General features: G+C 43.6%; 1 protein-coding gene across 3 annotated transcripts in view; it reads left to right on the top strand.

Annotated features, from left to right (window-relative positions):
• The window catches only part of LOC139401755 (dual specificity calcium/calmodulin-dependent 3',5'-cyclic nucleotide phosphodiesterase 1A-like), a 61,429-nt gene extending 39,494 nt beyond the window's left edge, over positions 1–21,935 (top strand). For 2 of the 3 annotated variants that reach the window (XM_071145743.1, XM_071145744.1), the window contains 14 exons: positions 438–551; positions 2,050–2,232; positions 3,726–3,792; positions 4,247–4,363; positions 11,357–11,497; positions 11,640–11,740; positions 13,573–13,698; positions 17,018–17,119; positions 19,225–19,345; positions 19,641–19,722; positions 20,009–20,129; positions 20,671–20,864; positions 21,026–21,307; positions 21,607–21,935. In XM_071145743.1, coding sequence (XP_071001844.1) covers positions 438–551; positions 2,050–2,232; positions 3,726–3,792; positions 4,247–4,363; positions 11,357–11,497; positions 11,640–11,740; positions 13,573–13,698; positions 17,018–17,119; positions 19,225–19,345; positions 19,641–19,722; positions 20,009–20,129; positions 20,671–20,864; positions 21,026–21,307; positions 21,607–21,662 — 1,807 coding nt within the window. In that variant the 3' untranslated portion in view covers positions 21,663–21,935. The remainder of the gene's footprint in view (positions 1–437; positions 552–2,049; positions 2,233–3,725; positions 3,793–4,246; positions 4,364–11,356; positions 11,498–11,639; positions 11,741–13,572; positions 13,699–17,017; positions 17,120–19,224; positions 19,346–19,640; positions 19,723–20,008; positions 20,130–20,670; positions 20,865–21,025; positions 21,308–21,606) is intronic. The other variant, XM_071145748.1, reaches the window with a different exon arrangement.
• The last annotated feature ends 196 nt before the right edge of the window (positions 21,936–22,131 follow it).

Genomic DNA, 22,131 nt, shown 5'->3' with positions numbered 1-22,131 from the left:
AAAAAAGTGTTAAACAAATCAAAAAATATTTTAGAATCTTCAAAGTAGCCACCCTTTGCCTTGATGACAGCTTTGCACACTCTTGGCATTCTCTCAACCAGCTTCATGAGGTAGTCACCTGAAATGCATTTCAATTACAGGTGCGCCTTTGTTAAAAGTTCATTTGTGGAATTTCTTTCCTTCTTATTGCGTTTGTGGGGGGATTTTTGTGTATTGTTAGGTATTACTGCACTGTTGGAGCTAGAAACATAAGCATTTAGCTGCACCTGCGATAACATCTACAAAATGTGTACGCAACCAATAACGTTTGATTTGACAAGACCAGCTCAGAGACTGTCGAGTTGTATCGACATACAGTACTCCGTGTACTATGTATTATCCAGTGTTCATGAGCTCATATATGAATATGAAATTTGAATCCAACTTCCTCTTTGCAGATTAAGATGCCTGGTGAAGCAACTAGACAAGGGAGAAGTGAACGTGGTGGACCTGAGGAAGAATATAGAGTATGCAGCCTCTGTTCTAGAGGCAGTCTATATTGATGAAACCAGGTGAGTGCATTTCAGCTGAATTCAATTCAATAACTACATCAAACATTTTGTACTCTGCACCGTTAAAGGTATGGGAAATAACTGCACAAATACAACTCACATAAAATATGGTACTCATAGATAGTAACCTATTCTGATAATTAAATTCCTTGACAAATCGAGTGCTGTACAACCAGTGGAGTACCACAAGTGCAGTACTACTCTGTTTTGGTGCCTTAGCTCAGACAGTTTGAAAATATACTTTTTCTATGCAAACTGTTTCTTTGTGTCTGCTGATCAAAGTCCTCCAGTTCTCTCTGGGTGTCTCACTTCTCTCTGGATGTCTCACTTCTCTCTGGGTGTCTCCCCCGTCATGGGGCAACGTCCGATTACTCGAAGGAGCACTCCATACTTTACTTCTTAAACTCCACGTGTGAAGTTTTCCATCTCTCCATGGAGGAGACTATAAAACTAAAGTCTTACTGAGCCATACATCCCTCTCAGTCTGGGTTGTTGTGGCTGTAGTTGTTGATACAGACTGCAGAGTGAGTCAGCTCAGTTGGGCTCTCCAGCGATAAGCAGGTGTTGCATAGCCTGTAGTCTGATTGCAGAGCTCACCCCCCCCCCCCCCCCTAAATGGCACCTTATTTACTATCTACACTCTTAGAAAAAAACTAAAAGGGTTCTTCGGATGTCCCCGTAGAGGAACTATTTTTTGTTCCAGATAGAACCTTTTTGGGTTCAATGCAGAACCCTTCCCCTACATCAGTGCAATAATAGGGTGCCATTTTGGATGCAGACTTTGATTGAATCATATTTGTGTAGTAATTGCATTTTCCATTATCATAATATATGATCATTTATTTTCACGGTAGCCCGGTTTTTCAATTTCAGAATAATTACTTGCAGAAGGAAGTCCTGCACCCTTATCGTGATTCTGTAAGCCTCATTTCCTTATGTTAGCGTCTAACCTAATGTTGACATTCTAAAATCACAACATTCAAAATATCTGCCTACCTTTTCCTTCATTGGCCACATTTTCTTTCTCATTACAGCTGAGGATCTGTTTTACGGTTAATTATTCACCAAGGCGGTTTCCTCAGCTAAACAAATTGCAATGGAAAGAGAGCCTGTCAGTTAACACTTAAGAAGTCCATTCAGCCTTCAGAATGACATTTACTGGGGATCACATAGTGAGGATGATGGTTCAGGGGCTCCATACCAGGACAGGTAAACAGGCATTTACAAGACCTGGCCTCTCATCTCATCACATCACAGTCAGCAACCTGAAACAAATTACACTTTTATTAGCGACAGTACATGCTATTAGTGTGAGTGACATTTAGCATACTTTTGCAGGAAATGTAAGCTATACTACTTATGGGTAAAAAGTGAATTACAGGGAATGTGACACTGTTACAGGTATGTAACAGGTGAATATCAGGTAGTATGGGACTGTTACATTTGTGTGTTCCGAGTGACCTGGAGTCTGACTGTCCCTTGTTCCTCCCCCTCACAGGCGTCTTCTGGACACTGAGGATGAGCTCAGTGACATCCAGACGGACTCTGTTCCAATGGAGGTGCGGGATTGGCTGGCCTCGACCTTCACCAGGAAAATGGGCGTGGTCAGGAGACGACCCGAGGAGAAACCACGGTTCAAGAGCATCGTGCATGCCGTGCAGGCTGGCATCTTTGTCGAGAGGTACAAACATATACACAGATGCACACACACACACACAACAAACCACAGTCAAGAGGTACTGGAGGATGTACTTTTATGATATATGGGAAAATAAACAAAGAATTACAGTAGGCTATCTACATTGATAAGTATGCATATACATTTAAGTTTAAAAAAAACATACCATCAAACCATTAACACTTTTGTTAGAAGCTCTTGTTAGAACTTCTTGTGTTGCTCTTAAAAGAAACACGTAACTGTCATTTTGCCCTAGAACAATGGTTATTTAAAAAAACTTTCCAGTAAGTGTGCACAAACATGAATACATAAATAATATTGAGCAATGAGCTTCCCTCAATTGCTTTCGCTTGTAGTCTAATAGTATTAATTGTCATTCTGCCAGTCAATAAAAATGATCAATAGTGAATTCTTACTTACAGTGGGCACTAACATGAATACATAAACATCATATTCAGCAATGTGTCTCAAATCTTCTCAAGAGCTGTTGCTATGGCCTGTGTCTCACTTTTATTTCCATGGCAACTACTAGGCTACAGTATCTCCTGAAATTAATATTCCAAAATGGAATCCACAATGCAGGCATTCTCAGTTCAACAGTTGGAATGTACATTGCTTAGTATATTATTCAAATGTGTCAAACAACAGGTTTGGATGGTTTCTTCTTTTGTGGACAACATTAAAATTTGAGTTATAAAATGTGTGTCCATATTTCATAGTAAGATCTGCCTTTACAGTTATACAATATGTCTGTCAGAGAGTATGGTCTCTTCAGCCCAGATTCCCCTGAGAAAAATGAACTGGTCTATGACTGAAAACACTCTCAGAGGAGACGAGAGAAGAGAATACAGTCAAAGTCCAGCATGGCAGATTCTCCTTCTCTTTTATATACTAGATGTAGGCTGCATCCCAAATTGCAACCTATTCCCTATATAGTGCACTACTCCTGACCAAGGCCCACTTGAAGAACAGAGATAACTTGGCTGGGCTTCCGACATGTCACACCTTTCTTTGTTGTTGTTGCCAAAGCCCAAATACAGTCTTTCTTTGGCCTTATTTAACAGCCCTGTCTCATCCCTCCCCTCACCCCTTTCAACATCCAGCCTTTGGTTCGGTTCTGTCCAGTGCCAAAATATTCGTAATCTGCAAAGAATGCCTGCTCAAAAGCCTTTAATCTTTTTAAAAATTAAATTACTGTTGATCCCATTACTGGTAATCGTTGAAAACTGAGGCATTGTGGCATTATGTGACTGTAGCATTTTTATACCATAGTGGGAAGAATACAATTGAAATCATCAGCTGTTGTTTGTTGTCTGTGTGTACAGTTTTCTATGTATACAAAGTACATGTACAGGAGCTGCCCCAGTGGGCAAAACTCATTGAAATGAAATCATTACAAGCAGTGTTCATCATAACATTATTTCAACCCGATTTGCCCGCTGGGTGCATCACAGTTCTATTGTCTAACCACCTAATGGTTGTGTACCTATCTTCAGGATGTACAGGCGGACATCTAACATGGCTGGATTGACGTACCCTCCAGCTGCCATCGCTGCTTTGAAGGTGCCTGATATGTCATATTACTATAGTATTACTATTACTATTATACATCATACACTAGGGACTGGTTTCCCAGATACAGATTCAGCCTAGTCCTGGACAAAAAAAATATTGCTAATTTGGGAATCTCTTGTCTTGCTTAATCTGTGTCCGGGAAACTGGACCTATGAGAAATGAAAGATGATGATATCAGTCAAGCTACACTTTGAGATAGGAATGATGACATCCTAAAACATTAAATAGATAAACTGTCATATCATGCATAATCATTGCAGAATAAAGGCTTTATTACATCTGTACAAGATGTACCTGATTTTACAGCTATTTTAGACTTTATCATAACATCATATTCTGACATTCATAGCGATGATAATCAATATGTGTTTTATTATAGAACACAATGTGTGTTCTATTTAATTCTGTGCTGTCATCATCCCTGATATCTTATTGTTTACAGGATGTAGATAACTGGTCCTTTGATGTGTTTGTGCTCCACGAGGCCAGCAGTGAACACGCATTAAAGTTCCTGGTCTACGAACTGCTCACCCGATATGACCTGATCAACCGCTTCAGGGTTAGTCTCTATTCAGTCTCTCATTCTATAATTAGGGTGTTTGTTGTTTGTTTGTTGACTAAGTGTTCTTCCTAATCACCCTCTCAGCCTGTTCTATACCCCAAGCCTCTGTGTGTGTGTGTGTGTGTGTGTGTGTGTGTGTGTGTGTGTGTGTGTGTGTGTGTGTGTGTGTGTGTGGTGTGGTGTGGTGTGGTGTGGTGTGGTGTGGTGTGGTGTGGTGTGGTGTGGTGTGTGTGTGTGTGTGTGTGTGTGTGTGTGTTACTCTACACCACAGGCCTCTGGCCTCTGGTCTGGGTACCTCAGAGGAAGACATATGCACTCAACCTCACACTGTTTCTGTTCTCTGTCCTCATCTCTTTGTCTGGTTTTATACTATAGTTTCTACATGTCCTCTGTTAGACAAGGGGTGAGCTTATCACAAACACATACAGTTACTGTGCTTTGATCTGAATGTCAGGATTATATTTTAATCCTATGATAATATGGTTACACTTTACTTGAAGGGCTACATTCACTCTTAGAAAAAAGGGTTCCGAACGGGTTCTTCGGCTGTCCCCATTGGAGAACCCTTTTTGGTTCCATGTAGAACCCTCTGTAGAAAGGGCTCTACATGGAACCTAAAAGGGTTCTATCTGGAACCAAAAGGGTTCTACCTGGAACCAAAAAGGGTTCTTCCTATGGGGACAGCCAAATTAACTTTTTAGGTTTGAGATATACAGTGGGGCAAAAAAGTATTTAGTCAGTCACCAATTGTGCAAGTTCTCCCACTTAAAAAGATGAGAGAGGCCTGTGACAGACAAAATGAGAATTAAAAAAATCCAGAAAATCACATTGTAGGATTTTTAATGAATTTATTTGCAAATGATGGTGGAAAATAAGTATTTGGTCACCTACAAACAAGCAAGATTTCTGGCTCTCACAGACCTGTAACTTCTTCTTTAAGAGGCTCCTCTGTCCTCCACTCGTTAACTGTATTAATGGCACCTGTTTGAACTTGTTATCAGTATAAAAGACACCTGTCCACAACCTCAAACAGTCACACTCCAAACTCCACTATGGCCAAGACCAAAGATCTGTCAAAGGACACCAGAAACAAAATTGTAGACCTGCACCAGGCTGGGAAGACTGAATCTGCAATAGGTAAGCAGCTTGGTTTGAAGAAAACAACTGTGGGAGCAATTATTAGGAAATGGAAGACATACAAGACCACTGATAATCTCCCTCGATCTGGGGCTCCACGCAAGATCTCACCCCGTGGGGTCAAAATGATCACAAGAACGGTGAGCAAAAATCCCAGAACCACACGGGGGGACCTAGTGAATGACCTGCAGAGAGCTGGGACCAAAGTAACAAAGCCTACCATCAGTAACACACTACGCCGCCAGGGACTCAAATCCTGCAGTGCCAGACGTGTCCCCCTGCTTAAGCCAGTACATGTCCAGGCCCGTCTGAAGTTTGCTAGAGAGCATTTGGATGATCCAGAAGAAGATTGGGAGAATGTCATATGGTCAGATGAAACCAAAATAGAACTTTTTGGTAAAAACTCAACTCGTCGTGTTTGGTGGACAAAGAATGCTGAGTTGCATCCAAAGAACGCCATGCTACTGTGAAGCATGGGGGTGGAAACATCATGCTTTGGGGCTGTTTTTCTGCAAAGGGACCAGGACGACTGATCCGTGTAAAGAAGGAATTGGGCCATGTATCGTGAGATTTTGAGTGAAAACCTCCTTCCATCAGCAAGGGCATTGAAGATGAAACGTGGCTGGGTCTTTCAGCATGACAATGATCCCAAACACACCGCCCGGGCAACAAAGGAGTGGCTTCGTAAGAAGCATTTCAAGGTCCTGGAGTGGCCTAGCCAGTCTATAGATCTCAACCCCATAGAAAATCTTTGGAGGGAGTTGAAAGTCTGTGTTGCCCAGCAACAGCCCCAAAACATCACTGCTCTAGAGGAGATATGCATGGAGGAATGGGCCAAAATACCAGCAACATTGTGTAAAAACCTTGTGAAGACTTACAGAAAATGTTTGACCTCTGTCATTGCCAACAAAGGGTATATAACAAAGTATTGAGATAAACTTTTGTTATTGACCAAATACTTATTTTCCACCATCATTTGCAAATAAATTCATTAAAAATCCTGCAATGTGATTTTCTGGATTTTTTTAGTCATAGTTGAAGTGTACCTATGATGAAAATTACAGCCCTCTCTCATCTTTTTATGTGGAGAACTTGCACAATTGGTGGCTGACTAAATACTTTTTTGCCCCACTGTACACTTAGCACCTTTTTTTCTAAGACTACGTAACATGAGATAACATAAGTGTTTTGCCAATTTTATACGATTCAACCAATTTTGCCATGGATAGAGAGAAAATGTTACAGTTGTAATGCTATATCCCCTACCGTTCCACACATTTTGCCATGATTTATGCCATGTTCATGTAATATCTGAGTGGGAGTGACTCGCAAAATCAATGGTGCCCCCTGGGGGTCAGAGCCCCTAGGCATGTGCCCTGTGTGCCCGGTCAACTCAATCATCACGTTTGCAGAAGACAACAGTAATAGGCCTGATTACCAACAATGACAAGACAGCCTATAGGAAGGTGGTGAGGGCCCTGGGAGTGTGGTGCCAGGAAAACAAAACAAAGGAGCTGATCATGGACTTCAGGAAACAGCAGAGAGAACACCCCCCTATTCACTACGGGACTACAGTGAAGAAGGTGGAAAGCTTCAAGTTCCTCTGCGTACACATCACTGACAAAATGAAATGGCCCACCCACAAAGACAACCTCAGGAGGCTGAAGAAATTTGGCTTGGCACCCTGGTCTGTATCACTGCCTGATACGGCAACTGCACCGCCCGCAACCGCAGGGCTCTCCAGAGTGTGATGCGGTCTGCCCAACGCATCACCGGGGGCAAACTACCTGCCCTCCAGGACACCAACTACCCGAGCCATTGCCTGTTCAACCCGCTATCATGCATGCAGAAGGCGAGGTCAGTACAGGTTCATCAAAGCTGGGACAGAGAGACTGAAAAACAGCTTCTATCTCAAGGCCATCAGACTGTTAAATAGCCATCACTAGCACAATAGAGGCTGCTGCCCTTTATACATAGACTTTGAAATCACTCACTGGAACACCACTTTAATAATGTTTACATATTTTGCATTACTCATCTCATGTTTATACTATATTCTATCCTACTGTATCTTAGTCTATGCCTCTGACATTGCTCGTCCAAATATTTATATATACTTAATTCCATTCCTTTACTTTCGATTTGTGTGTATTGTTGTGAAATTGTTACATATTACTGCACTGTTGGAGCTAGAAACACAAGCATTTCGCTACACTCGCAATAACATCTGCTGAACACGTGTATGTGACCAATAAAATTTGATTTGATTCTAAGTCGACATGATTACTACTGTACAGTGTTCAGATAGCTGGCTTGTAATGTATATGCTGGGAGTCAGGAAGCATGTCCAGAAGGTGAGTTTAATAATAAGAATCTTAAAGATAAACAAAAAAGTAGAGGTGTACAGAATGTGAACAAAACCTATACTGCCTAATGACTGAGGCCACTGAGGGCTAAAGAAAGGGAGAGTAATCAAGGTGATGATGAGGTCCAGGTGTCGTAACGATGGGGAGCAGGTGTGAGTAATGATGATTGCCAGGACCGGTGGTTAGTAGACTGGCGACGTTGAGCGCCGGAACGGGAGTAGGCGTGACATGGCTAGACTAACTTACCCAGCAATCTATAAAATGTTAGCTGAGATGGGCTAATTGATTGACTGTCAGTGACTGACATAACAGGAGGAAAACTGCTGAAGTACTACCAAATTGCCAAGATTGTGTATACGAGCCAGCTGCATAACACCCTGCATCCCACTGCTGGCTTGCCTCTGAAGCTGGGCAGGGTTAGTCCTGGCAGGTCCTTGGATGGGAGACCAGATGCTGCTGTAAGTGGTGTTGGAGGGCCAGGAGGTCCCAATGTCCCATGCCAGTGAAGGGGACATTGCCCTGCGTAGGGTGCGATCATTCGGGTGGGACGTTAAACGGGTGTCCTGACTCTGTGTGGTCATTAAAAATCCCAAGAGTAGGGCTATTAACCCTGGTGTCATGGCTAAATTCCCAACATGGCCCCTAATCATCCCCCTCCTTCATAATTGGCATATATCACACTCTAGCTGATATGTGATTAGTGTTCTGGCATAAAAATGGTCGCAATGCATCACCAATGGTTGGTGCCACACATTGGTGGTGGATGAGGTGTTTCCGACTACTATGTAAAGCGCTTTGAGTACCTCAGTTGGTAGACAAGAGCTATATAAATCCAATCACTTGTTATTCTTCCATGCTATTGCTCAACAGTCAGTCGGAAGGCCCTGGCCTTGTCACGTGTGGGTTTTGTCATTCACAGCCATACTGTTCCTAGAATCAATGTGACAGCTAGGCTTTAAATGGATACTCAAATATCCGGAGGAGCTCAGCTCTTTCATTGTGAATGTGAACGTGTGTGACGCATGATGCTCATATTTTGATTTAGGAAGAGCGGTGTTCTGGGCCCTACTCTGCTCTTAGTCTGATTAAACAAAAGGAGTTAAGCTTACACATAAGCTACAGTACACATGAAGCCCCCCACACGTGTCTCTCTCGGTCTCTCCAACTTCATTGGAGAAAAGATAACTCTGGCACACATGACAATTTGGACAATAAACAGTGTGCCAGATGTAATATCTCGCAGGAGTTATATTTTCTTTAATGAAGTCAACTCTGGGGATGTAATTCCCTACACTACAAAATGAGAAAATAATTTTGTGTGTGTGAGAGCATTTCACAATTTGCACACCGCCCCAACAGATCCACAGGTGATGCATTCTCTATTGCACTCTACACTGCCACTCCACTCCACTTGCACTCCACACGGCCCTTTCTCACTTGGACAAAAGGAACACCTATGTGAGAATGCTATTAATTGACTACAGCTCAGCATTCAACACCATAGTGCCCTCAAAGCTCATCAATAAGCTAAGAACCCTGGGACTAAACACCTCCATCTGCAACTGGATCCTGGTCTTCCTGATGGGCTGCCCTCAAGGGGTAAGGGTAGGTAACAACACATCCGCCACACTGATCCTCAACACAGGGGCCCCTCAGGGGTGTGTGCTCAGTCCCTTCCTGTACTCCCTGTTCACTCATGACTGCACGGCCAGGCACACCTCCAACACTATCATTAAGTTTGCTGATAACAGTGGTAGCCCTGATCACCGACAATGACGAGACAGCCTATAGGGAGGAGGTCAGAGACCTGGCCATGTGGTGCCAGGACAACAACCTCTCCCTCAAGGTGATCAAGACAAATGAGATGATTGTGGACTACAGGAAAAAGAGGACCGAGCACGCCCCATTCTCATCGATGGGCTGCAGTGGAGCAGGTTGAGAGCTTCAAGTTCCTTGGTGTCCACATCACCAACAAACTAACACGGTCCAAGCACACCAAGACGGTTGTGAAGAGGGCATGACAAAACCCATTCCCCCCTCAGGAGACTGAAAAGATTTGGCATGGGTCCTCAGATCCTCAAAATGTTCTACAGCTGCACCATCGAGAGCATGGTTGCTTAACTGCCTGCTATGGCAACTGCTCGGCCTCCAACTGCAAGGCACTACAGAGGGTAGTGCGAACAGCCCAGTACATCACTGGGGCCAAGCTTCCTGCCGTCTAGGACCTCTATATAACAGGCAGTGTCAGAGGAAGGCCCTAAAAATTGTCAAAGACTCCAGCCACACTAGTGTTCTCTGCTCAGACTGTTCTCTCTGCTACCGCACGGCAAGCTCTCGTTGGCTGGCCCTCGCTTCATATCCGTCGCCAAACCCACTGGCTCCAGGTCATCTATAAGTCGTTGCTAGGTAAAGCCCCACCTTATCTCAGCTCACTGGTCACCATAGCAGCACCCACCCGCAGAACGCGCTCCAGCAGGTATATTTCACTGGTCACCCCCAAACCCAATTCCTCCTTCGGCTGCCTTTCCTTCCAGTTCTCTGCTGCTAATGACTGGAACGAACTGCAAAAACCACTGAAGCTGGAGACTCATATCTCCCTCACTAGCTTTAAGCACCATCAGTCACAGCAGCTCACTGCACCTGTACATAGCCAATCTGTAAATAGCCCATCCAACTACCTCATCACCATATTGTTATTTATTTTATTTATTTTGCTCCTTTGCACCCCAATATTGCTACTTTGCACACATCTTCTGCACATCTATCACCCCAGTGTTTAATTTGCCATACTGTAATAATTTCGCCACTATGGCCTATTTATTGCCTTACCCCCCTTATCCTACCTCATTTGCACACACTGTATATAGACTTTCTCTATTGTATTATTGACGGTATGTTTGTTTATTCCATGTGTAACTCTGTGTTGTTTGTGTCGCACTGCTTTACTTTATCTTGGCCAGGTCGCAGTTGTAAATGAGAACTTGTTCTCAACTAGCCTACCTGGTTAAATAAAGGTGAAATAAAAAAAAGAGTGCCATGTCTAGTTCCAAGAGGCTTCTAAACAGCTTCTACTCCCAAGCCATAAGACTCCTGAACACCTAATCAAGTGGCTACCCAGACTATTTGCATTGCCCCCCCCCCCTCTTTTATACTGCTGCTACTCTCTGCTGTTATCATCTATGCATAGTCACTTTAAGAACTCTACCTACATGTACATATTACCTCAAATAAGCTGTGCCCCCGCACCTTGACTCTGTACCAGTACCCCCTGTATATAGTCTCACTATTGTTATTTTACTGCTGCTCTTTAATTACTTGTTACCTTTATTTCTTATACGTATAAGTATTTTTTTAAACTGCATTGCTGGTTAGGGGCTCGTAAGTAAGCATTTCACTGTAAGGTTGTATTCGGCGCATGTGACTAATACGATTTGATTTGAGATACCACTGTCATCTCTGATGTCCTAACCTCGCTGTTTTTCCCCAGATACCAGTGTCATCTTTGGTGTCCTTTGTAGAAGCTCTAGAGTTGGGCTACAGCAAACACAGAAACCCCTACCATAACCTGATCCACGCTGCCGACGTCACACAGACAGCACACTATCTGATGCTTCACACTGGCATCATGGTGAGTCTCACATGCACACTCACACACACATGCAGGTTGGTGCAATAGGGATGCAATGAATCCCCCCCCAGCATAATAGACAGATCAAAGGACAGAGGATTCTGATTGTGTTTCTTGTTACATTTACTCTCTGTCTCTCTAGCACTGGCTCACTGAACTGGACATCCTAGCCATGGTGTTTGCTGCAGCTATCCATGACTTTGAACACACTGGGACAACCAACAACTTTCACATTCAGACCAGGTGTGTGTCAGTATTCTTCCAAAGTTTTCTACGAACGGTGCAAACTTCTGCTTCTTTCAGTAGGCATTTTTATTCCTGAATTCCTGAACACTTAGCTACTGTACCTAATGGACATATTATTTATTTCCATTTTTATTAATTCCATACTACCAATACTAATGTTAAACTAAAGATTTCCTTGTATTGTACAGCTTTTGCCTCCTAGACAGACAGACAGTGCAGTCAGTCTGACCCTGACTAATGAATGCCAATGGAGCCTTAAGGGAACATGGCCATATAAAGAGCCCATTTAAGTGAAGGCACCCATTTAAAGAACCCATTAAAATGAAGTGCACAATGAGAATACTCAAAATTGCAGCACTGACCTCAGTGATAAGGGATAGCAGAGGGAGAGAGGAGCCCTTTAGTTTAAACCCTTCATTACCTCTGCATGACTCTCTAGTCTAATAGAAATTGATCAGAAAGGCTACTCGTATTTTAGAAATGAGGGGTTGTTGTGAAATGGACAATGAAGGTATTTAGTAAACTTTCCCTCTCTGATTATTTTCAATCTCCAAACTGTCCTAGCACTGGAGTAAAGTACTACTAACTGTCCTAGCACTGGAATAAAGTACTACTAACTGTCCTAGCACTGGAATAAAGTACTACCCACTGTCCTAGCACTGGAGTAAAGTACTACTAACTGTCCTATCACTGGAATAAAGTACTACAAACTGTCCTAGCACTGGAGTAAAGTACTACAAACTGCCCTAGCACTGGAGTAAAGTACTACTAACTGTCATATCACTGGAGTAAAGTACTACTAACTGTCCTAGCACTGGAATAAAGTACTACTAACTGTCCTAGCACTGGAATAAAGTACTACTAACTGTCCTAGCACTGGAATAAAGTACTACTAACTGTCCTAGCACTGGAGTAAAGTACTACTAACTGTCCTAGCACTGGAATAAAGTACTACTAACTGTCCTAGCACTGGAGTAAAGTACTACTAACTGTCCTAGCACTAGAATAAAGTACTACTAACTGTCCTAGCACTGGAGTAAAGTACTACAAACTGTCCTAGCACTGGAATAAAGTACTACTAACTGTCCTAGCACTGGAATAAAGTACTACTAACTGTCCTAGCACTGGAGTAAAGTACTACTAACTGTCCTAGCACTGGAATAAAGTACTACTAACTGTCCTAGCACTGGAGTAAAGTACTACTAACTGTCCTAGCACTGGAATAAAGTACTACTAACTGTCCTAGCACTGGAGTAAAGTACTACAAACTGTCCTAGCACTGGAGTAAAGTACTACTAACTGCCCTAGCACTGGAGTAATGTACTAGTAACTGTCATTTAGTTTTTCTGATTTTACTTATAATACAATTTAGAAAAATAAATAAAATATTATTTGTCTCAGAACAACTACTTTCTGATGTGGCCCTGTTCTGCATTAGGAAAATCTGGAATTCTCATTTCGCTACCATCACATTTACATTTTAGTCATCCAGAGTGACCTACAGGAGCAATTAGGGTAAAGTGCCTTGCTCAGGGGCACATCAACAGAATGTGCACCTTGTCGGCTCGGGGATTCAAACAAGCAACCTTTCGCTAGGCTACCTGCCACCCCATCTCAAATATCCACCATCGCTATCGTATCATAATCGCTGTTGTAATTTCTAAACTGGTTGAAAATAAATAATTTCAACCAGTTTTGCTTGCTAGTTACTGTTGCCATACAGGTTGGCTACCTGGTAAAGTAATCTTGCCTGGGAACCGCCATGCAGCACAATGACTAATCACACGGTGATCCACACCTTCTCTTTCCCCTTCTCTTCCTCTCTCCAGGTCAGAGGTGGCCATCCTGTACAACGACCGGTCAGTCCTGGAGAACCACCATGTCAGTGCTGCGTACAGACTTATGCAAGAGGATGAGATGAACATACTGGTCAACCTGTCAAAAGATGACTGGCGGTGAGTTAAGAAGGTCAAAAGTGCTTTATAATATACATTTGATTAAGAGATTGAGATCACCACTTCAAAGAACGAAGGGGCTAGTACTGTAACATAACCTAGATACTTAGCCTTTACTTTAGGTTTGGATGCGAATGTGGTGTGGTGTGGCATGTCAGGCCTAAATCCCTGTCATTTGTGTGACGAGAAGATGGAGAAAAAGAGGACGGAGGTCGGGCTGCCTTTTGAGAATTCATAGGCGATCGAATAAACCCCCACCCCCTTCCGTCCTACTAGCTAACATGCAATCATTGGAAAATAAAATCGACGACCTACGCGGAAGATTAAACTACCAACGGGACATTATGAACTGTAATATCTTATGCTTCACGGAGTCGTGGCTGAACGACATCATTATCAACATAGTCTGTATCGGCAGGATAGATCAGCTATGTCTGGTAAGACAAGAGGGGAGGGGGGGGCGGACTAAGTATATTTGTAAACAACAGCTGGTGCACGATATCTAAGGAAGTCTTGAGGTTTTGCTCACCTGAGGTAGAGTATTTCATGATAAGCTGTAGACCACACTATCTACCTAGAGAGTTTATCTGTAATTTCCATAGCTGTCTACATACCACCACAGACCGATGCTGGCACTAAGACCGCACTCAATGAGCTGTATTCCGTCATAAGCAAACAGGAAAACGCTCACTGAGGCAGCGCTCCTAGTGGCCGAGGACTTTAATGCAGGGAAACTTAAATCCGTTTTACCAAATTTCTATCAGCATTTAAATGTGCAACCAGAGCAGAAAAAAAACTCTAGACCACCTGTACTCCACACACGGAGACATTTACAAATGATGTAGCAGATGCTAAGCTACAGGTCTATTTTGCTAGAACAGACTGGAATATGTTCCGGGATTCTTCCGATGGCATTGGGGAGTACACCACATCAGTCATTGGCTTCATCAATAAGTGCATCGATGACGTCGTCCCCACAGTGACCGTACGTACAGTGGGGAGAACAAGTATTTGATACACTGCTGATTTTGCATGTTTTCCTACTTACAAAGCATGTAGAGGTCTGTAATTTGTATCATAGATACACTTCAACTGTGAGAGACGGAATCTAAAACAAAAATCCAGAAAATCACATTGTATGATTTTTAAGTAATTAATTTGCATTTTATTGCATGACATAAGTATTTGATCACCTACCAACCAGTAAGATTTCCGGCTCTCACAGACCTGTTAGTTTTTCTTTAAGAAGCCCTCCTGTTCTCCACTCAGTGCCTGTATTAACTGCACCTGTTTGAACTCGTTACTTGTATAAAAGACACTTGTCCACACACTCAATCAAACAGACTCCAACCTCTCCACAATAGCCAAGACCAGGGAGCTGTGTAAGGACATCAGGGATAAAATTGTAGACCTGCACAAGGCTGGGATGGGCTACAGGACAATAGGCAGTTGAAGTGTACCTATGATAAAAATTACAGACCTCTACATGCTTTGTAAGTAGGAAAACCTGCAAAATCGTCAGTGTATCAAATACTTGTTCCCTCCACTGTACATACCCCAACGAGAAGCAGGATTACAGGCAACATCCGCACAGAGCTAAAGGCTAGAGCTGCCGCTTTCAAGGAGTGGGACTCTAACACGGAAGCTTATAAGAAATCCCGCTATGCACTCCGGAGGAACAATCTAACAGGCAAAGTGTCAATACAGGACTAAGATTGAATCGTACTACACCGGCTCCGATGCTCGTCGGATGTGTCAGGGCTTGCAAACCATTTCAGACTACAAAGGGAAGTACAGCCGAGAGCTGACACGAGCCTACCAGACGAGATAAACTACTTCTAGGCTCGCTTCGAAGCAAATAATACTGAAACATGGATGAGAGCACCAGCTGTTCCGGACGACTGTGTGATCACTCTCTCCGCAGCCGATGTGAGTAAGACCTTTAAACAGGTCAACATTCACACGACCGCAGGGCCAGACGGATTACCAGGACTTGTACTGCAAGCATGTGCTGACCAACTGGCAAGTGTCTTCATTGACATTTTTAACCTCTCCCTGTCTGAGTCTATAATACCAACATGTTTTAAGCAGACCACCATAGTCCCTGTGCACAATAACGCTAAGGTAACCTGCCTAAATGAATACCAACCCGTAGCACTCGCGTCTGTAGCCATGATGTGCTTTGACAGGCTGGGGATGCCTCACATCCACACCATTATCCCAGAAACCCTAGCCCCACTCCAATTTGCATACCGCTCTAACAGACCCACAGATGATGCCGTCTCTATTGCACTCCACACTGCCCTTTCCCACCTGGACAAAAGGAACACCTATGTGGGAATGTTATTCATTGACTACAGCTCAGCGTTCAACACCATAGTGCCCTCAAAACTCATCAATAAGCTAGGAACCCTGGGACTAAACACCTCCCTCTGCAACTTGATCCTGGTCTTCCTGATGGGCCATCCCCAGTTGGTAAGGGTAGGTAGCAACATCTAATCAAGTGGCTACCCAGACTATTTGCATTGCCCCCCCCCACCCCGTCTTTCACGCAGCTGCTACTCTCTGTTATTATCTATGCATAGTCACTTTAATAACCTACATGTACATATTACCTCAATTATCTCGACTAACCGGTGACCCCCCCCCCCCGCACATTGACTCTGTACCGGTACCTCCTGTATATAGTCTCGCTATTGTTATTTTACTGCTGCTCTTTAATTTCTTGTTCCTTTTCTTATTCTTATTCATATTTTTTAAACTGTGTTGTTGGTTAGGGGCTTGTAAGTAAACATTCACTAAGGTCTACATCTGTTGTTTTCGGCGTATGTGACTAATACAATTGAATGTCAACACAAGACTATTATATAAACTATTTCACATTCAGTCTATCAGTGATTATGGAAAGTCCCATAGGCTCACATTCATCATTAGGTACTGTAAAGAAATGCTATGCTTGATGTTGTTGGAAGTGGAAGTGGTGCTAGACATCACACTGTGTTCTTGTCCTGGAGAATCCAAGACCAGCTGGAGTGGAGGCTAGGTGGAAACGGACTCTGTTTTCCTGTGTTTTCAGAGATGTGTGGACCCTGGTGATTGAGATGGTGATGAGTACAGACGTCCTGCCATCTCTCTAACCTGTCTGTGTCTGTGTCTGTCAGAGAGCTACAGACCCTGGTGATTGAGATGGTGATGAGTACAGACGTCCTGCCATCTCTCTAACCTGTCTGTGTCTGTCAGAGAGCTGCGGACCCTGGTGATTGAGATGGTGATGAGTACAGACGTCCTGCCATCTCTCTAACCTGTCTGTGTTTGTCAGAGAGCTGCGGACCCTGGTGATTGAGATGGTGATGAGTACAGACATGTCCTGCCATTTCCAGCAGATCAAAAGCATGAGGAACGCCCTGCAGCAGCCTGAGGGGTGAGTGGACTGTCTCTGGACCCTGACCTATGACCCCTAACCTCTGAACCCTTACCCTTAACCCTGGCTCTCTGGACCATGCCTTTCTTTCAAGTTTTTAAGTACAGTGAAATGCCGTTCTTGCAAACTCAAAGCCCAACAATGCAATAATCATGAACAATATAATACTAGAAAAAACTAACATGAGAAATAAGAATAAGAAATACAAAGTAAGCATACTATAAACAGTACAGGAAATATTTTAAAAAGTCAGTTCCTATACCATAGTGTATGTTCATGTTTTTTGTATTTAACATTTATTTAACTAGGCAAGTCAGTTAAGAACAAATTCTTATTTACAATGACGGCCAAACCCGGACGACACTGGGACAATTGTGCACCGCCCTATGGGACTCCCAATCACGGTCGGTTGTGATACAGCCTGGAATAGTAGTGTAGTAGTGTAGTGACACCTCTAGCACTGAGATGCAGTTCCTTAGACCGCTGTTCCTTAGGCCACTCGGGAGCCAATGTGCAGGGATACAGGTGTGATAGAGGTAGATATGTATAGGGGTAAGGTGACTAGGCGACAGGATAATGATTAGCAGTAGCTTGCATGTGAGTGGGTGTGTAGAGTCAGTATAATGTATGTGCATATTATGTGTGAGTGAGTAAATTATGGAGCGAGTGTTTGTGTGTGTGCGTTTGAGTGACAGTTTGAGTGTGTAGGGCCCTGTGAGTGTGCAACGCTCAATATAGATACAAGGTAAACTCGGTCCATGTAGCTATTTTGTTTGCTATTTATCAGTCGTATTGCTTAGGGATAGAAGCTGTTCAAGAGCCTGTTGGTGTCAGTACCTCTTGCCATGCGGCTGCAGAGAAAATAGTCTATGGCTAAGGTGATTGGGGTCTTTGACCATTTCCGGGCTTTCTTTTCACACTGCCTGATACAGAGGTCCTGGATGGCAGAGAGCTCGGCCCAGTGATGTATTGGCTGTCCACACAACCCTCTGTAGCGCCATGCGATTGATGGGCGGTGCTGTTGCCATACCAAGCAGTGATGCAGCCAGTCAATATGCTCTCAATGGTGCAGCTGTAGAACCTTTTCAGGATTTGAGGGCCCATTCCAAACCTTTTCAACCTCCTGAGAGGGAAGAGGCACTGTCATGCCTTCTTCACGACTGCACGTGTGTGTTTGGATCATTTTAAGTCTTTAGTGATTTGCACACTTGGGAACTTGAAGCTGTCTACATGCTCCACTGCCGCCCCGTCGACGTGGATGGGAGCATGCTCGTCCCCCCGTTTCCTGTAGTCCATAATCAGCTCCTTGGTTTTGGTGATGTTGAGGGAGAGGTTGTTGCTTCAGCACAACACTGTCAGGTCACTGACCTCCTCCCTGTAGGCCTACCAACGTCGTGTCGAAAGCAACTTGATAATGGTTTTGGAGTTATTCGTGGGTGAAAAGGGAGTACAAGAGAGGACTAAGCACACACCCTTGTGGCGCCCCTGTGTTAAGGCTCAACGTGGTGGAGGTGATGTTGACTACCCTCCCCACCTGGTGTCGGCCCATCAGATTGTCCAGGATCCAGTTGCAGAGGGAGGCGTTCAGACCCAGAGTCCTAAGCTTGGTGACGAGCTTGGAGGGGATAATGGTGTTGAACACTGAGCTGTAGTCAATAAACAGCATTCTCACATAGGTATTCCTCTTATCTAGGTGGGTGAGGGCAATGTGGAGAGCAATTGAGATTGCGTCAATGGATCTGTTGGGGCGGAATGCAAATTGGAGTGGGTCTAGGATGGTGGAGTTAATGAGTGCCATAACCAGCCTCTCAAAGCACTTCATGATTACAGATGTGAGAGCTAGAGGGCAGTAATCATTGGGGTGTGAAGCCTTAGAGTTCTTAGGAACAGGGATGACTGTGGTCATCTTAAAACATGTGGGAATTACAGACAGGGACAAGAAGAGGTTGAAAATTACAGTGAATATGCCTGCCAGCTGTTCTGCGCATGCTCTGAGAACGCGCCCTAGAACGTGCCTTCAGTCCTATATGTTTGTGTGTGTGAGTGCGTCACTCTTTCTCAGTGTATAATTTTGTGTGTTAGCTGATGTACCGTTGTATCTACAGAGTAGACAAGGCTAAAGCCCTATCTCTGATGCTGCATGCAGCTGACATCAGTCACCCAGCCAAGGCCTGGAAGCTGCACTACCGATGGACACAGGCCCTGATGGAGGAGTTCTTCCGACAGGTACAGTACCAACATAGTCCCACCACTACAGTGTGTAGTCACTGACAGAAACCATGGAAGAGGGAAACTTGAGTGTTTCAGCACTGTATTCTGTATGTATCCAATCCTAATTAAACTTGTATTGTTAAGGAAATGGGACACCATTCTGATAGCTTCAGGGATATCTTCACTCGGATGAACTGGTTATGTTATACAGAGCATTATGGGTATTGTAGTACATAATGCTACAGTATACAGTAACCTGCCATTCTACATTGGTATGGTTACCAAGGCTGGTGTTGTTGATTTCTTACAGGGCGATAAAGAGGTTGAGTTAGGGCTGCCATTCTCTCCTCTGTGTGATCGTAAAGCTACCATGATCGCACAGTCACAAATAGGTGAGCATCACACCCTGTTATTGGCCTCACTGTGAGCGGTTTCATTCAGGATGGGTTTGTATTCTCCGACAGGCCATAGCTCAAATGGGCCACCATGTGGACATTTGAGAAAGTATTTAATATTTTTCCCTTGATATGATAAAGCATGGGAATCTACACTGCCTGTCTTCATAAATTATTGTTACATCACACACACATTTTTTACTCCTGTTTCTCTGAAAACTATAATCTTCAGTGTGAGCGAGTCATGCCTGATTTTCTTCTCAAATGTTTGTCTGTCTCGCAGGGTTCATTGACTTCATAGTGGAACCCACATTCTCTGTGTTGGTGGACACGACCGAGAAGATCATTACCCCTCTAATAGAGGATACCTTAAAGTCACATGACACTGGCGTACGCAGGTCAAGGTGGGACACATTCCTAATATTATACACACTATGACCCTGCTGGTCATCTATGAACATTTGAACATCTTGGCTATGTTCTGTTATAATCTCCACCCGGCACAGCCAGAAGAGGACTGGCCCCCCTCATAGCCTGGATCCTCTCTAGGTTTATTCCTAGGTTCTGGCCTTTCTAGGGAGTTTTTCCTAGCAACCCTGTTTCTTCACCTGCATTGCTTGCTGTTTGGGGTTTTAGGCTGAGTTTCTGTACAGCACTTTGTGACATCAGCTGATGTAAGAAGGGCTTTATAAATACATTTGTTTGATTGATTTGAAATCCCAGTTTTCCCAGTTTAACATGTCTGACAGAATCAACATGCATCAGTAGGCTTACCACTTTCTCGATCTTCAGTCTGTATGGTCGATCAAAGTTGTGGAATAAGCAACCAAGTCTTACTCCAGTATTTTCTGTTCTATTTAATTGATGTCTATATTAGGACAGCCTCACAAGGAGTCGGTGTCATGTATTTGACAGACTAGACTGTGTTTCTATTCTGTTGCTCAGTTTGACGGGTAGTGGGTCGGTGACGGTGGTAGAGTCAGTCCAGAAACATAGTGGCCGAGGATCCAGCCAGGGGGTTGACCAGGGGCTCACTACAGACTATAGCCTGACTGGCATCGACCTGAAACGGGTCAGACACACATTGGCAGAGGTCATCCAACACAACAAAGACCGATGGAAGGAGCTCTCTGTACAAGGTATAGTTGTCTTTTTGTTGTTGCTCTTCTTCATCTTTTTCTTCCTTGTCTTCTTCAGTCTCCTGAATACCTTTCCTTATTTCAGTGTTATGTTCTTTACATTGTCATAAGTCTATGTATGACATTAGATGTTCTTTTTGCTTGTGTTCTCGTTTCCTCAGAGTTGGCGAGTAAAGAGCGAGCTGAGTTGAACACTGACCCAGAGGAGATGGAGGAGTCCCAGATGAAAACAGAGGTTACATTGACTCACACCAGCCCTGAGAGACACAGCCAGGAGCTCCAATCAGAGCCCTTCAATGAACTGATGAACAACACAAACTCCAATAACTCTTCCCAGGAGGACTCAGAGCTGGACCACCATCCTCACAGTTCTCTGTCCACGTGTGAGGATAAAGAGACAACATCACCTGGTTCCATCTCTCCTGAACGCCTACCATGGAACGGTAGGAATGTTAGCTAGCGATATGATACATGACACAATACAACAAATGCAACATAATGTAGTACAACGTAACAGAACACAGTACAATATCACAGTGAAACCTACCAATGTCATGTCTTTTTATAATTCTGTGTCCTGTCCGTAGGCTATAGCTATGTAGTATTTCTCTCATCTCTAGAATCGTATTGTCAGTCACAACGATCTGTGACCAAGTGTCCAAGAGAGAACTGCGGAGTGGAAGGTTGTCAAGGTTACAGCTGTGTGATTCTGTGTTGTCATGGTAACTGTTGTTGCTTGCAGGAGCAGGCCCTGGGGCAGTCCTTGAGTCAGGGGAGGAGTCTCTTCAGAGCCCTTGATTCTGATAAGCTACCCAACAATGCTGCCACTTCCTGATTTGTATTCTACTTTACCTTCATGTAACAGTTAAGAACAAATTCTTATTTACAATGATGGCCTATCCCGGCCAAACCCTAACGACACTGGGCCAATTGTGTGCCGCCCCTGATTCACCATATTTGTTTGTTAGCTTTTTTTATTGTAAATTTGTTCTGATTGATTTTATTTCCAGTCTGTTATTGTATTGTTATTTATTAAAGATGGGGATCTTCTTGCTCCTCTTTGCACCACAAGTAGTTTGTGTTTATATTCATTCTCTCTTCTCTTTCAGATGGGTTTGTATGGTACACTAGGACGATCACGGTTCTTAATTGCAACAGTGTGTGTTCTCTCTTGATCTCATGCTAGACAAACATATTTTACCCTAGAGTAGAACTGGAATGGTTGCCGACAGCTACACACACTCAGTATGATTGGTTGTGCAGTGCC

The sequence above is a fragment of the Oncorhynchus clarkii genome, chromosome 3, assembly GCF_045791955.1.
Source record: "Oncorhynchus clarkii lewisi isolate Uvic-CL-2024 chromosome 3, UVic_Ocla_1.0, whole genome shotgun sequence".
NCBI classification, from domain to species: domain Eukaryota; kingdom Metazoa; phylum Chordata; class Actinopteri; order Salmoniformes; family Salmonidae; genus Oncorhynchus; species Oncorhynchus clarkii.
Note: the sequence above shows the minus strand (reverse complement) of the source record. Positions and strands in the feature narration are given on the sequence as shown.